This window comes from Myotis myotis, unplaced genomic scaffold (assembly GCF_014108235.1).
Source record: "Myotis myotis isolate mMyoMyo1 unplaced genomic scaffold, mMyoMyo1.p scaffold_m19_p_15, whole genome shotgun sequence".
NCBI lineage: Eukaryota > Metazoa > Chordata > Mammalia > Chiroptera > Vespertilionidae > Myotis > Myotis myotis.
The window spans coordinates 8,917,107-8,932,879 of NW_023416319.1; the positions used below are offsets into that span (position 1 = coordinate 8,917,107).

At 47.1% G+C, this 15,773-nt stretch overlaps 1 protein-coding gene across 8 annotated transcripts in view; it reads left to right on the forward strand.

Annotated features, from left to right (window-relative positions):
• LOC118669736 (nebulin related anchoring protein) overlaps positions 1-15,773 on the forward strand; it is a 64,804-nt gene that overhangs the window by 24,048 nt on the left and 24,983 nt on the right. For all 8 annotated transcript variants that reach the window (XM_036335936.1, XM_036335937.1, XM_036335942.1 and 5 more), the window contains 10 exons: positions 68-175; positions 418-519; positions 3,016-3,213; positions 3,767-3,871; positions 5,741-5,839; positions 6,900-7,004; positions 8,059-8,166; positions 9,634-9,945; positions 11,080-11,184; positions 13,873-13,971. In XM_036335936.1, the coding sequence (XP_036191829.1) occupies positions 68-175; positions 418-519; positions 3,016-3,213; positions 3,767-3,871; positions 5,741-5,839; positions 6,900-7,004; positions 8,059-8,166; positions 9,634-9,945; positions 11,080-11,184; positions 13,873-13,971 (1,341 nt within the window). The remainder of the gene's footprint in view (positions 1-67; positions 176-417; positions 520-3,015; positions 3,214-3,766; positions 3,872-5,740; positions 5,840-6,899; positions 7,005-8,058; positions 8,167-9,633; positions 9,946-11,079; positions 11,185-13,872; positions 13,972-15,773) is intronic.

Below are 15,773 nucleotides of genomic sequence, written 5' to 3' on the forward strand. Positions count from 1 at the left end.
TTTTTCTTCAACTTTTGGCAGGAATATGGATAGGGACTCTTAATTCACCTGTGTCTTTGTTTGTCAGATTAAGTACAAAGAAGGCTGGGAAAAGTCCAAGGGGAAAGGATTTGAAATGAAGCTGGATGCCATGTCTCTGCTGGCCGCCAAAGCCTCCGGAGAGCTTGCTAGCAATGTAGGTTTTTCTCTCATTAACTCAGAAATGCATAAGAAATGGTTTCCATAAAATGTCAGTGGTCCTGCAGAAAAAAATAATGACTGTTAACGTGGCAAACATCACAATCCTTTCATCTTCTGGGTGCGAAAGACTGGGAGGTGTTTTTGCAGAATTATTCCCCTTGCACTTGTTAAAACCAGAACCCCTGATATGGCAAAGTTTCTTTCTCCCTCACGATAGACTTTCTTCTTTCTCTCAAGATTAAATACAAAGAAGAATATGAAAAAAGCAAAGGCAAAGCCATGGGAACTACGGACTCTAGGCTTCTGCACTCCCTGCAGGTTGCCAAGATGAGCAGCGAGGTAAATTCCTTTTTACCCACCATCCTTTACTTAGAGTTGTGTTACTTTAAAGTTTTTCCTGGGCCTCCTTCACTTGGGACTGTTACCTTTTTATTGACTCCCACCTACGACTTCTTTCCTGGCTTGTGTGAGAAGTTTGTTCCATTTCTTTGTTCTTAAATGTATTTTTGTTGATTTCAGAGAGGAAGGGAGAGGGAGAGAGAGAGATAGAAACATCAAGGATGAGAGAGAATCACTGATCAGCTGCCTCCTAAATGCCTCCTACTGGGGATAGAGCCTGTAAGCTCAGCATATGCCCTGACCGGGAATCGAACCAGTGACCTCTTGGTGCATGGGTTGATGTTCAACCACTGAGCCACATCAACCAGGCTGTTCCATTTCTTTTGTTTGCAAAAGCATTCTTTTAAAATAGATGAGTGATGTGTTCCCTATGAGTGACCAGGATCTCCTAGTGAAGGTATAAAGGTGTTCAACCTCATTTACTGATTCTACAAATGTTTACTAAACAACTACTATGGGCAAGATCCTGTGTGAGAGACACTGGGCTCTAGGAATGAGAACCACATAACAGGTTCCTCTCTGACAGAGCTTAATTCTACTGAGAGGGTTCAACAGTAAGCACCCTGCTTATTGTGGCGATGTCCTGGATGAATCCTGTAGTTACAAATGCACACAGTATTCAAAATATTTAACAAACAACTGGGCATCTAGGCTCCAACCAATCAGAATGATGCTCCTTTGTAAACAACTATAGTTAATATCTGGAGCTGAACTGTGGTAAATTGTCACTTACGGAAACCCCGTGGGAGGTAAATTCTGCTAGAAGGGGCAAATGTGGCTTCTCATCAAGTCTTCCCTGCCAATACTCAACAGTTAAAAGGACACGTAAGTATCAGGTTTCTGCCTGCTCCAAGCTGTGAGGCCAGCTGACAGTGCTCTGATGGTGCAGACAGGTCTAATTACCTGGTAAATCATTAAGGAGCCATGGCTTGAATAAAGTAAGAAGGTTGGTGTCCGAGTCACCATTTTGGATGTGCCTATATAATAAGCCCTTTAAAGTGCATAGTTGTGAAACATACAGAGACATTGAGAATCTGGCTTCGGGTTAGATAGAGAACGAAATGGTATTTCATATTTGCAGTTGGAGCATCTAGGGCCAAAAAGACTGTCTTGCCCGAAGTCATATAGTAGTCAGTGATAGTGGTGGAGGGGTAGAGAACTAGATTCTAGAACTCTTGCTTACTGGCACTATATTCTTTTTACTGTAAATCACTACCTTTCCCCACCACCGTATCATCACCACCGACATCACCATCATCACCATCACCATTATTATCACCACCACCATCACCATCATCACCACCACCATCACCGTTATCATCATTACCACCATCGTCGTCATTCTTATCATCAACATGATCATCACTATTATCAACATCACCATTATCACCATCAGCACCATCACTGACATCATTGTCATCACCAACACTATCATTACCACCATCATCATTACCATAATTACCATCAGCACTATCATCATTCCTATCACCAACATCATCGTCACCATTATCAACATCACCATCATCACTATTATCCTCACCACCACTACCATCACCATCCTTCCCATTACCAACATCATCATCACCATTATCAATTTCACCATCACCACCATATTATCATCACTAGGGCCATCATTACCATCATTATCACTATTATCATCATCACCATCTTCACCATCGTCAACACCACCATCATCACTGTTGTCATTGCCAACCTCATTACTAACATTTACCAAGCGTTTTCTGTATGCCAGCCCCTGCATGAAGCAGGTATCACCTACTATTTTGTTGACTTATCACAATAATCCCCTGAGGAAAATGAGCCCTTAGAGCAGTGGTTCTCAACCTTCTGGCCCTTTAAATACAGTTCCTCATGCTGTGACCCAACCATAAAATTATTTTCGTTGCTACTTCATAACTGTAATGTTGCTACTGTTATGAATCGTAATGTAAATATCTAATATACAGGATGGTCTTAGGCAACCCCTGTGAAAGGCAACCGCCAAAGGGGTCGCGACCCACAGGTTGAGAACCGCTGCCTTAGAGAGATGATGTAACTTTCCAGAGATCTCCAGTTGGCAGAGGGCAGATCAGGTTTGAACTCAGGCTTCTCTGGCTCTGGAGCCTACGCTTTGTTATTCTACCTTTTCAAGCTTCTACAGAAACCATGGATAAAGTGTTTGCCTCCTGGGGTAGCCAGATAAAATGATTTAGGATTGGAAGGAGGCATTTCTCCCAAAGACAAAGTAGTGTGAAATCTCAGCTCCCTGGCACTGTCATCTTACAGAGCCAGAAATGGGTCCCACTTTCCTGACAGATGGGTGCCATTGCCCAGAGTGCCAACTTCTCACGAAAATCTGGGCTTCTTTCCTGTGTTTCCATATCATGCCTGCAAACACAGGCTTCGAGTAATGGGCCTCATTTTGGTACATTCAAGGTTGAATACAAGAAAGGCTTTGAAGAGAGTAAGACCCACTTTCACCTGCCCATGGACATGGTAAACATCAGGCATGCTAAGAAGGCCCAAGCTCTGGCCAGTGACCTGGACTACAGGAAAAAGCTGCACGAATACACTGTGCTGCCCGAAGATATGAAGACGCAGTGGGCCAAGAAAGCCTACGGGCTCCAGAGCGAGGTGAGCCCCCCTCATTGACAGTCTCCCGTGCATCTCTCGCAGTGGGATACAGTGACACTTTGAGAGTGAACCTGTGCACGTGTCTATGACATAACTAGAAAGACCAGGAAGAACTGCTGGAGATGTACCAGGCCTGAGGAGGGTGGATGGGGAGATAGAGATATAGTTTTAGCTGAAACAGTGGAGACTAGAGGATGCAGGACAGGGGGCTCAGAGCCATGACAAAACTCAAGATGAGCAAAGAGGAATCAGATGTTGAAAATGGTAAGTAAATCTCAGAAATTTAGCAGATTGAAAGATGAGGTCCTTGATCAAAAAGTCTGAAAAGCCCACTTTCTGGTTAGGTTAGGACGTTTCAGTGCTAAAGTAGAACATGGTTACAAAAGTGGGCCCAGTGTCCTCCCTACCGAGGCAGAGTCCTGACAGATTATGAAGGAGTAGGGAGCAGTTCTTCTAGGAAGACGATGCAGAAGCAAGGAATTTCCTAACTCTCCCCTCACCTTTGCGCAGTCTGCACCCATGCATCTGTTAGAGACTGGCGTTTCTCTTGCAGCTGCAGTACAAAGCTGACCTGGCGTGGATGAGAGGCGTGGGGTGGCTGACGGAGGGCAGTCTCAATTTGGAACAGGCCAAGAAGGCTGGACAGCTGGTCAGCGAGGTAACCTGAGCCGAGGCCCCTGGCTTCTAGTAGTGATCTTGTCCTCTGATTCCCCCCCTCCAGCCCCCAGGATTATTTGGGGTATGACTCATAGGAGTATTTTTTTATTTTGCACCTGGGGAAGGTATGTGTACACAGCCCAGCAATGTAAGTAGCAGCAGCGTCCACAGAAGAGTTCAGAAAGGTTGTTATACACAATCGGTTGGCACAAAGAAGCACGTGTTTGTTGTGTAAGAGTTTGTGATTACTTCTGAATTAGAGTTTGACATTTGGAGGACAGTGTTCTCATTACACCCTTGCCTTTCATTCACTGCAGACTTTGAGCAAGTCATTCAACCCTCCCCACCCTCTTTCACATAAAAATGAGAAGGTTGAACTGGCTACCCTCCAAAGTCGTCATGGCTCCAAGCTTGCTTCTCTTTGCACTGTGTAAAGCTGGCTTTGGCAGCAGGCAGAGGAGGACTTTTGAAGGGCATTTCATTTGGAAATGGGGCTATTTCAGGATCGCTCTTTGGGATCTTTTAAAGGGGATTCTTGTGTCATGGCCAGGAAGGCTGAGCAGACATCTCTCTTGCAAATGGTAATAATAGTGGTAGTCGTAGCTGCCAACTGTGGACTGATAATTATGTACTCGTTGCTGTCATTTATTTACCACTCCGAGCGTGTTACCTACATATTGCTCATTTATTGCTCACAGCAGCCCTAGGTGAGTGACACTATTATTATTCTGTTAACATCCCATTTTACACACGAGGAAAGTGAGACTTAAAGTCACACTTCCAGGAACTAGCAGAGGTGGCAGCTGAATCAAGTGTTTGATCCAGTGCTCCGGCTTTTGACCACTAAGCAATATTGCACCCTCAAAGCACGTTTTTGTAATTTATCCTTATTTCCTACGTACTCACCTTTCTCTCCAACCCAGACACATTTATGGCCAGAATGTATAAATAAGGAAGGTAGAGAGGATAGAATAACCCTTTAGGGTCCTATTACTTAGCTTCTTTGAGACCAGCTAAAATACAGGGGGAGCAACTAAAGGTTCACTTGTCTTGGACACGAGTGCAGTAAGGGGCCCCAACTAGCCTTAGGAATGAATTCAGCCTGAGGAATGTGTTTCTACCTCACTTCCTGTGCCTACTCATTGTTAAGCTCCTCAAGGGACACGTAGATAGCATCTCCTTCGCCTTTTTAATGTCCCTGCTGTGCCCTGTCCAGGGTGATTCTTGGCTCCTCAATAAGAATGTTTACCAGTGTGGACTGAGGGATAAGTGGGAATTTCAATCCTGGAAGGGCAATGTCACTTCCTTCAATTATGTGGGGAAGGGGTTTTTCCATCAACACAATGGAGCTAGGAAGGAAACTGCAATTGTCTGGAGTATTTGCTCTAGGATTTTATTTTCCTGCAGGGAGGAGATTTGGAGGTTTTTTTTTAATATTCCAATTCCTATTTGGGGTTCAGTTGGTATCTATAATCCTCTTGCCGACAGCACTGGGGGTTTTGCTCATCTCTGAAGCTGGAAGGAGGTGGAGGTGAGATTCAAACTTGGGTCTTCATGATTGTGAAGTTCAAGTTCCCAGCACCTCCCTATCCTGGGTTAGATCTAGATTTATAAGATGGACACATCCCAGTGCACATGGTGAAATACAGGATTTATTAGGAGAAAACGCAGGAGTAGCAACTAAAACACTCACCAGAGCAGGCAGTCTCAGGTCTGCCTGGCCCTAAGTGCAGGACCGGCAGGAACATCCCCCTCAACCCCAGGACATGCTTGGGCCAGAGAGAGAGAGAGAGAGAGACAGACAGACAGACAGACAGACACGGGGGTGGGACAGCCTCATCCTAATGGGGTCCCTTTTCTTTGAAAACAGAAAAACTACAGGCAGAGGGTGGACGAGCTGAAGTTCACCAGTGTGGCCGACAGCTCCCAGATGGAGCACGCCAAGAAGAGCCAGGAGCTGCAGAGCGGGGTGAGTCCCGGGCTGCCCTCTCTCCACCAAGCTGCTGTGTCATGGGCCTGGGAGCCTCTGGGGACAACAGCAGGTGCTGCCCAAGGCACGATCCAGGGACCAACAAAGAATCATCCCTTTAAATAGGCTGGACCCAGCTTTCTGCAGGCTTCCAGGCTTCTCCCTGGTTGTTGGGGTCAATGCCATCTGATTTTATTCCTTTCAGCTTTCCTTATTGCCTAGTTCCTTCTTTCTTCTTCTTTCTTTCTCCTCTGTCTCTCATCAGAGGCTCTATCATTCTGGAGCCAGTAGAGCTTTATCGTGGGGGACAATGGTATTTGCTTGTGGGTTGTGTACAGTTCATGCCCCTTGAGCTCACATGTGGGGGGCAGAGCAGTGAAACTCCACGCGTGTTATCGATACATCAGTGTTCACTGGTTGCGCACCTGCACCAAGTAGGTATCGTAGTTGCTACGGTCCTCACTTTCCCTCCTAAAGGTCCAGGTACACCTGCCAGAAAGGATGCTATCAACGTAACGAGTCAGCAGAAAGCCACTGTTTGGAAACTCAAGTTGTTGGTCGGGAGGAAAGGAGAGGGAGAAAGAGCCAGAGTGATGGAGGTGTTCACTCATGGTGTCGTTCTGGTCGCTGCTCACTGTCCAGGTGTCAGACCTACGAAAGCATTAGGCTCGATTATGGGGGCCCAGGAGGCAGAGGGCGCTTTTCATTTTTCCTGCTTGGAGAGTCTGTGCTCATTTGAGCTCTCTGATGGGTTATTTTAAGGCTGCAGACAGCATAGGTGAGAACACTGTGGGGAGGCCTATGTCTTCTCAAGGGAAAGGCATGAGGGATTTGGGGGTTGGTTCCCCGGCCACATTCTTCTCTCAACTCCTCACTGCTGCTTCTCCTATTAACTCTCCTGTGTTAAGCCTCATTTACTGTATCTCACCAGCCACTGTCTGGTCTGGGTGGTTTTGTAAGGTCTTCCCGGGCAAGGCACGGAAGATTCAGGCAGACATAAGAACCCATGAGTGATGCCCATCCGCCCACCTGCTCTTGACCCAGTTCTCTCTCCCAACAGGTGGCCTACAAGGCAGGAAACGAGCAGTCCCTCCACCAGTACAGCATCAGCAAAGACGAACCCCTCTTCTTACAGGCCCGAGCCAATGCTGCCAATCTCAGCGAGGTACAGCATGGGGGTCCGGCTTCCCTGTGTGGGCACCCGGACCCCCACACCTGACCAGCCATGTTGGTGGGTCAGCTCGGGTTGCATCCATCTGGTCATTGTAAACAGCTTGTTTAGCAACCTTGTTCCTGACCAGTGTTTTACGGGGAGGACAACCTTTCATAGGAGCGAGCCAGTGGTGACTTGAGCCACTGACTATGTGAAGGAGTAGGAGGCAGTGGTTCTCTGGGGTCAGGGTGGAAACCGCATAGGAGCGGTGTCATAGGGGAGGGAGTAAGAGCTCAGACGTTTGCTCTAAACTGCCTGGGTTTTATCCTTGGCTCTGCCAGTTACGAGGTGAGTGACTCTGGGAAAATTTTTGCTCTCAGTTGTCCAGTTGGTAAAGTGAGGGTAATACTAGTCCCTTCCTCACGGGGTTGTCCTGAGGCTGCACTCAGAGGACTGTGCACAGGGCAGCTTTGCTCTTAGACACAACAGTAAGAATACACTTTCCCATCCGTGTCTTCTAAGGAGGGGCCTTCGCTCTGCCACTCAGCTCCCAGGTCTTTGAGGTCTTGATCTGATTAACGGGGAGAGGAAAGAATTAGAGGGAGTGACAGAGGCTAAATTGACTCACACACAGCAGGCAGGGGAGCCTTCCAGAAGAAAGAACTTGAAATCTGGAGGTGGAGGCAGGACAGGAAATGGGAGAAGAAAGGAAAAGACACAAAGGAACTAGAGGCTGGGGGACAGGGAAAGAAGAGAGTGGGGCAGCGGCTGGATCGGTGGGGTGTGCCCCGAGCTGGAGAACACCTTTCAGAAAGGTTGCTGTGTGTCATGTCATGTTATCCCATCTTCAGCATGTCAAGGCTTCTCGAGTTCAATGTCTGCTTCTTTTTGATTGAAGCCATGTGTAGCAGGAGGCGTTGTGTTCAGGCTACAGGGTTTCTGAGGTCTTGGGGTTTGGGGGAAAGGCATGATGATCGGTGTTTGCCTCCCAGAGGGGTTGTTACATAACGAGTCCACGGGAATGGTCTCACGTGAAGATGATCTCTTTTCCCCTGATTCCCCTTAGAAACTGTATAAGAGCAGCTGGGAAAACCAGAAGGCAAAAGGCTTTGAGCTTCGTCTTGACTCCTTGGCCTTCCTGGCAGCCAAAGCCAAGAGGGACCTGGCCAGCGAGGTGAGTCGGTCTCCAACTTGTCCATGTCTCCGTGAACCCTGCCGTTTATAGCATGTGTATATACACATTACATACTCCGTAGGTCATGTATATATTATGTAACATATGGATTCCATGGACATAAGTATAGAGAGACGTCAGCTGAACTAAACAGTGGCTTGGTGGTCAGTTGATTTACATTCCAATACCAGCTCCTTATGCTATCAGAGGGTAACATTTTACAAACCAGCTCCGGTCTGGAGTGACACAGGTGTATACCAAGCCTGGCTCAGAAAGTGTCCAGTGAATGGTGACAGATACTGATACAGCTGTTGCTGTTGGCAGAGGTGAGCGAGGAGCCCAAGTCACCTGATGGCCACAGCAATGACAATGTTGAAAATAGTGCCACACACTGGTATCCTGTTACACTTTTTACAACATTCGCATACTTATTCTTTCTCCTGATTCTCATTGCTCTTGGCCTAATACCTTTTTTTTTTTCTTTCAGGCCAATATGCTTCCTTTGGCACCCATACTTCTAAATATTTATGGGTCCCAGTTGTTTTTTAATTCGAGCTCCTTTCTCAAACAGCAATTGCATTTTGGACATTCTGTGTCTTTTTAACTTCGTGAATACTTTTTATTTATAATGTTTTCACTGTTACCAAAAAGGATTTTAAAGTGGCTTTCAGGAAAGCAAGAGGGCACTTAAAAATAAATCCAGGAAGAGGGGTGGCAAATAATATAGAGAAAAGATGGAATTTCACGAGGAAATTTGGAGAAAACTGTTCTATAACTGAGCATCGTGTGGCTCTGAGCTTTCTGGTAGCTGAGGTGGAAAGGGAATGATGAGCAGTAATATTTTATTTCACTGTTTGATGAAAGGTTAGTCAAAGGAGGCAAACTTTTTATTAGGATTCTGTCATATGGCTTTGTTTTAACTTTCACACCTGTGTTTTTTTGTTTGTTTGTTTGTTTTAAACATGTTTTCATTGACTTTAGGAAGAGAGTGAGAGGGAGAGAGAGATAGAAACATCAGTGAGAGAGAAACATCGATCAGCTGCCTCCTGCAAGCCTCCTACTGAGGATCTAGCCTGCAACTCGGGCACTTGTCCTGACCAGAAATCAAATCTGGCCTCTTGGTGCGTGGGAAGATGCTCCACAAACTGAGCCACACCAGCTGGGCAATGCATGTGGTTTAAAATGTCACAATTCCTTTATTTTTAAAAAATATGTTTTTATTGATTTTCAGAGAGAGAGAGAGAGAGAAGAAAGAAATCAAATCAATGATGAGAGAATCATGGATTGGCTGCCTCTTGCATGCCCCCTACTGGGGATCGAGCCTGCAACCCAGGCATGTGCCCTGACTGGGAATCGAACTGTGACCTTCTGGTTCATGGGTCGATGCTCAACCACTGAGGCACACTGGCCAGGCCACACTTCCTTTAGGAGATTCTGACCCACCCCTGCTCTCCTCTTCTCATCCAGGTGAAGTACAAGGAGGACTACGAGAGGTCCAGAGGGAAGCTCATTGGGGCACAGGGTGCCCAGGGCGACTCGCAAATGAGCCACTCCCTGCAAATGTCCAAGCTGCAGAGCGACCTGGAGTACAAAAAGGGATTCGAAGACACCAAGTCCCAGTGCCACGTCTCCCTAGACATGGTCCACCTTGTGCACGCCCGCAAGGCTCAGCATTTAGCCACAGACGTAGGCTACAAGACGGCGTCACATCACTTTACAGCTCTGCCCACGGACATGAAGGTGGAATGGGCCAAGAAGGCTTACGGTTTACAGAGTGATGTAAGCCCCGTGTATGTGCATGTGTGTGTACGTGTGTATGGTCGCGTTGGTGCAGGTCACCCAGATCCTTCAAGACGATAGTTTATACTTACGGAAATACCGACTTCTGGGTCCCCAGGTGGGAACATGGCAGCTTCCTAGTGGTTTCACTCTTCTTCAGATTATGCCCATTGTAAGTTCAATAGGACTAAACAGAAAATTATGAAGCTACTTTTTTCTTCTTGGAATTCTGATCTGCATACGTTTTCCTTGTTTCTTTGTATTGCCCCCTGGTGAGGGGGATGTATTTGTGACCTTCTGAGTGGTGGCTTCCTTATGGAAGGGCATCTCTGATATGCATTCCAACTTTTAGAATGATCAGCTCACTAATCAATAGCCCTCACCCCCTTTTCCTTATATTCCCCACCTGGCTCTGTTTTCTTTCATCTTCGGTTGGCTCTTGTACTCGAAGGTGGGTGAACTGAAAAGGCAGGTCAGCGGCGGCCAGCAGTTACACGGGGTAGACCGGGTGCCGTGTGGACACATCCTTGCCGGTAGAGCTGTTTCAGGGTAGATCGGGGATATGCCCGTTTTAGAGAAGTGTCCATTTAATGGCTTTCCATTATATCTACTCCTTCATTGACAAGAAAGGGAATGAGAACTCCACCCCCACCGTCCGCACCGAGGTGAGGTGTGTACGAAGGAACTGGCGCTGTGGGAAGCCTCGGATGTCTTGTGAAAGTCCCTCCAATAGCTCCCCTCCTGGGTTCCGTTGTGAATTCTCATTTTCTTCTCCCCTGCATGTCATTTTAAACAAGGAAACGGGGGAAGCAGACAATGAGGACGCTCCTTTTCTCTAGGTAGACATCAGTTCCTAATGAGGGACCAGGTGGATTCGGCCCCTCCCTCTCCACCCCCAGCAGTGTTGGGCGGGGCCTAAAGTAGCCATCAGCAGGCAGGCTGCAATTAAAGGGGAATTAATTTACCTTTTGGAGCCTTACCTGTGACTGTGCAGAAATGGATAAGACAAAGGTGGCATCTCATTCAACTCAGCTGCCACCACGGCTACGTTGGCAGTTGCTAATAGCCCTTTAAATGCCTGCATACCAACAATGGCCTGTCTTTTTTTCTTTTCTTTTCTTCCCCCTTTGTCAGAACCAATACAGGGCAGATGTGAAGTGGATGAAAGGCGCGGGCTGGGTCGCCGTCGGGTCATTAAATGTGGAGCAGGCGAAGAAGGCAGGAGAACTCATTAGCGAGGTGAGATTTCCTGACAGCCTGCAACAGGCCCGGCTGCATGAGGCATGTGGCATTTCTGTATAAAATTAAAATCATTTCCACTCAAAAGGCAAAGAAAAAGGGAAAGCTACATGAAAGACCTCCAACCCCACACGAGGGCTGGTAATTATAGAGAAACCACATACCAAACACACACCAGTAGGGGCCCATAGAGCCCTGGCAAAAACAAAGTGGGTGACAAATGATATGATGAATAATAATGACAATCAAACGGGAGCTCAATTGCTCCCCCACTAACTTACCTTTTTAATGAAGCAACACGGGAGAGATGATGAAAAGACACGTTTATTGCTCCCAGAAAGCCCTTTTGTGAGTTTATGCACATTGTCTCCCTTTCTTTCTGCCAGTATAAACAGCTTTTGAATATTCACGTGGTGTGGAACACGTAACATGGTTCCCTCTTGTTGCGGGGGGGGGAGGTCTTACTTCTATTTAAATCTTACTCCTGTCTACTTGTGGCCACCCTCCCTGGACCCTAAGGCATTCCGGCTTCATGAAAAGGGGCACTTCCTCACCTTGTAAGACAGCCTCATGGAGCAGATCAGGGTTGCTCAATCTTGGCGCTGTTGACATTTTGATCGTCTTTGTCGTGGGGACTGTCCTGGGCCTTGTAGGGTGTTTGGCAGCATCCCTGGCCTCCACCCACTAGGTGCCAGTAGCACCCTCTGCCCAGTTGTGACAACTAAAAATAATTCCAGACGTTGCTGGAAGGTAGAGGCCCACTCAACTGGATACACCAGGCAGCTGTCCTTGGCTCACGCTCACAGAGAGGCTGCGCACCCCCAGACACCCCAGGTCCACCCCTGCTCCTGTCTGTCTGGAGAGGGACTTATTCAGAACACCAAGTGAGCATTTGTTTAGTTGCCTTCAGAGTTCCCTGGTCCTTCTGGACTTTTCTGGGCGGGGACCAGAGTGGCCGTAGCCCCGAAGACTTCAGCCTCCGCAGTGAGTCCGCTGGGACCTTGTTTTGGTCCCAGGAGGAGACTGAATGTATACTTAAAACAGACCCCTGTGTTGGATTTTCAAACACACGTACCCAGCACTGGCATTTCCCAGTCAGAGAGCATTCTAGTTACCTGATATGTCTTGGAGCTGATTTGGAAAGCGGGCTCACTCTGGTTGGCCTAATTTTTAGAAACATTGGTCAGCATTCAAGGCTCAGAAGACCCTGAGAGCCTGGTGGAGACTGTACCACCCTGGGAAGTTCTAATGAAGAAAAGGCCATCTTAGGAGGATGCCTGTGGGAAACTTACAGGAACAAACATGTAGGTTTGAGGATTCATGACCCCAAGCTCTCCAGAGGGGACCCCTCATAACAAGACACAAAGAATAAAGACCATTATGCACATCGTTTAGACTTCATGGTGATGCCTCCATGCATCCAAGTCTGGCAGCAAAGGGATCTGCCCGGAGCTATCTACCCCACAAGGGTCTTAATTTTCCACCTCATTTTGCAAATTTACTCAACAAATTTGCTTACCTTCCATGCTTCAAACAAGTCCTCAAACTTCAGGAAGTCAGGACATCTTTTAGCACCTTTTCCCAACCATCTTGCTGCAGTCTGGCATGCTTCCAGGTTAGTGTCACATGGGGGTGACCTCTTAATTTTCAGACGGAACGTGAGGCTCGATCAGAAGAGCCACAAAAGCACCCCCACCTATCAGTGAAAGCAGCCGTCGGCAAGCCTTTTTTTGTGAAGGACCAAATAGTAAATATTTTTGGCTTTATGGGGCCGCACGGTTTCTGTCACAACAGCTCACCTCTGTCATTGTAGCTTGAAAGCAGCCACGGGCAGTACGCAAATGAATGAGCATGGGGTGTTCCCATAAAATTTTATTTACAAAGTCAGGGGATGGATATTGAGCTGTGACTTCTTAAGACAACCCAGGATATGGGAGTGCTCATAAAATACTTGTTTGATTGGAGGCAAGGTACGCTTCCTAATTCCATGAAGATGGCAACCGTTCTATTCTTTTGAGAATGTGCTTTGATTGAAAGACAAATTCATTTAAGCACGATTTTTAGAATCAAAATGGGGCTTATAGGTCTTCACCAGCACTTGAATTTGTTGTTGTTGTTGTTTCAAACTGCATGATGACTCCCATTACCCTTTTCCTTGTTATTGTTAACCATTGTTAACCAAAACTGAACCGGGTTCAGAATTGGGTAGATAGTGTACGATCACTCACTGTTAAATGCGAGGGTTTTGACTATGATCATCTCTGCCAAGTCCTTTTGTGGAAAGAAAATTAGACAGCTTCCATTGATAAATGTAACTATGAATGTTCTTTTCTTGCCTCGGAGACTCAAACTAAGATCTGTAAACAACTGTGAGGCAGTATTTGAAGCCTATAAAAAAAGACATCCTTTCCTAAGTGTGTCTCCCACAGCATTTTACTGGTATAACCTAATTTTGAGATGTTTTCTTTGCACCAGGTAGATAGACTTTAATGTTAATTGACACGAGGTTATTCTTAAATGGAAACAAATATTAACCTGAAGCCACCGAGGGTATAAAGATGGAGGAAGCCGAATAATAATTATGTTCACAAATTCACTCTAATCTCAAGCAACCTATGATTTTTCTCTTTCAAATGGCATGAAAGAGCCGCACAAAATTCACAGCTTTGATCTTTTTCTGCTCAACAGAAGAAGTACCGTCAGCATCCAGATGCTTTGAAGTTTACCAGCATTAAAGACACTCCGGAGATGGTCCAGGCCAGAATTAGTTACACCCAAGCAGTGGATGTAAGCGATAATGTATATACATTATGACTCTGAGAGTGGGCGCCTCTTTCAACCCTGCGATTGAAGCCGAGGGGTTCTTGGCTTGCTCCTTCTGCTGCTCTCGGGATGAAGGCGCGTCTTGTCCTTTGCTGAGGCTCACCTTAGCGGGGTGCTGCCTCATTAGGATGTGGGGTGGGGGGTGTGAACGCTTTCAGGATGCCAACTGGGGTTCCGCCACCCCACAGCCCCAGGCTCACTTTTTCCTGTTTGGATGTCGGGAAGATTTGTCTGTGGTGGGGCCTCCCCCCCGCCCCGCCCCCCTGCCCTGGCTCCTTTTGTTTTAAAGCATGGTTTGCAGAACTGGAACTTTCGGGGTGATAGTCTCAGTAGATGGAACACTGAAGCCAGGCTCAGGGCTCCTGGGGTCTGAAGGACAGGAATTCTTCCTCTTGGAATTTCCCAAGGCTTTGGAAATGATTTGGATCTTGTGTATGTACCTTGGACTAAACTGCCAAGCCACGTCTCATCTCCCCAGTTTAACGTCAGCCGAGACCTAGCCTTTTGTCCTCTCAGCTCAGGGTTCATTGAAAGGCGGGGTGCTATAAAGAGTCACCCGAGGACACCCGGTTTGGCTGACTCCCCTGAGAGAGGTCCACAGATCTCTGTGCAGGGCACACATGCCTGTGAAATGTCTTCAGACCATTCAACTTGCTACGAGGAATATCTACCAGCCTTATGGGGAGCGGTTTCAGAATGCTCCCCTGTTTCCCAATTGGGCCAGGTATTCCGGTTGTGCCTTATTCGACAGGCATTCTGAAATGGCCCGAGCACCCGTCCAAATATGTTCTGGGATGATTTAAAAACGCTCAGGCTTAGGAATGTATCCTATCTTGATAATCAGCCATCAGGATCAAATTGGATTCTGAGAAACACGAACTTTTTTGTATGAAGGAAAACAGTACCTGCTTCTTCCTTACCCTAGCCAACTCTAGGGGGCAGTGCTGTGATGCACAGAAACTTGGAAACATCGGATACGATTCGGGGTGGAAAAAAGCCCAGTTTAGAAACTTTCTCTGTGGCTGTTGCCAGCGCCATGTGTCCCTGCTCACTACCAGAATATCCCAAAGCCCAAATCAGAATTCTGGGTGAACAGTGCCCTAGACCCACCCAGGAGACAGTTTTTAAAAAATATATATATTTTTTATTGATTTCTGAGAGGAAGGGAGAGGGGGAGAGAGATAGAAACATCCATGATGAGAGAGAATCATTGATCAGCTGCCTCCTGCTCGCTCCTACTGGGGATTGAACCTGCAACACAGGCATGTGCCCTTGGCCGGATTGAACCCGAGACCCTTCAGTCCACAGGCCGACGCTCTATCCACTGAGCCAAACCAGCTAGCGCAGGAGACAGTTTGAGCACAAGAATCCTTGCAATGGGAGAGGGATGAGGATTGATGTAAATCCAGGGAAAACCTCACCTGTGGATGAGCCATCGTCTCTCATGCCGCCTGAGTTTTGATGCCCTCTCTTAGCTTATATAGTTAATAACAAAATCACGGATGTTAACCGGACCTCATTTGTCATTTGACACCCGTCTCAGCCGTGTGCTACCAGTGGAGCGTTAACCCAGGGCGCAGTTTCAGCCTGTCGTGTTCTGAGCGGGGATGTAGAACTCGGGAAGGAATGAAGCATGTGTCCCCACGCTGGCTGTAAAATCCACACGGAGGCAGGGCGCCCGTGGTCCTGTCTCTGGGGAGGTGGCAGCTGCCTCACCTTTGTCGGTTGGAGTTTAACTTGGCTGATGGCTGCGTGGGGGAGGCTTC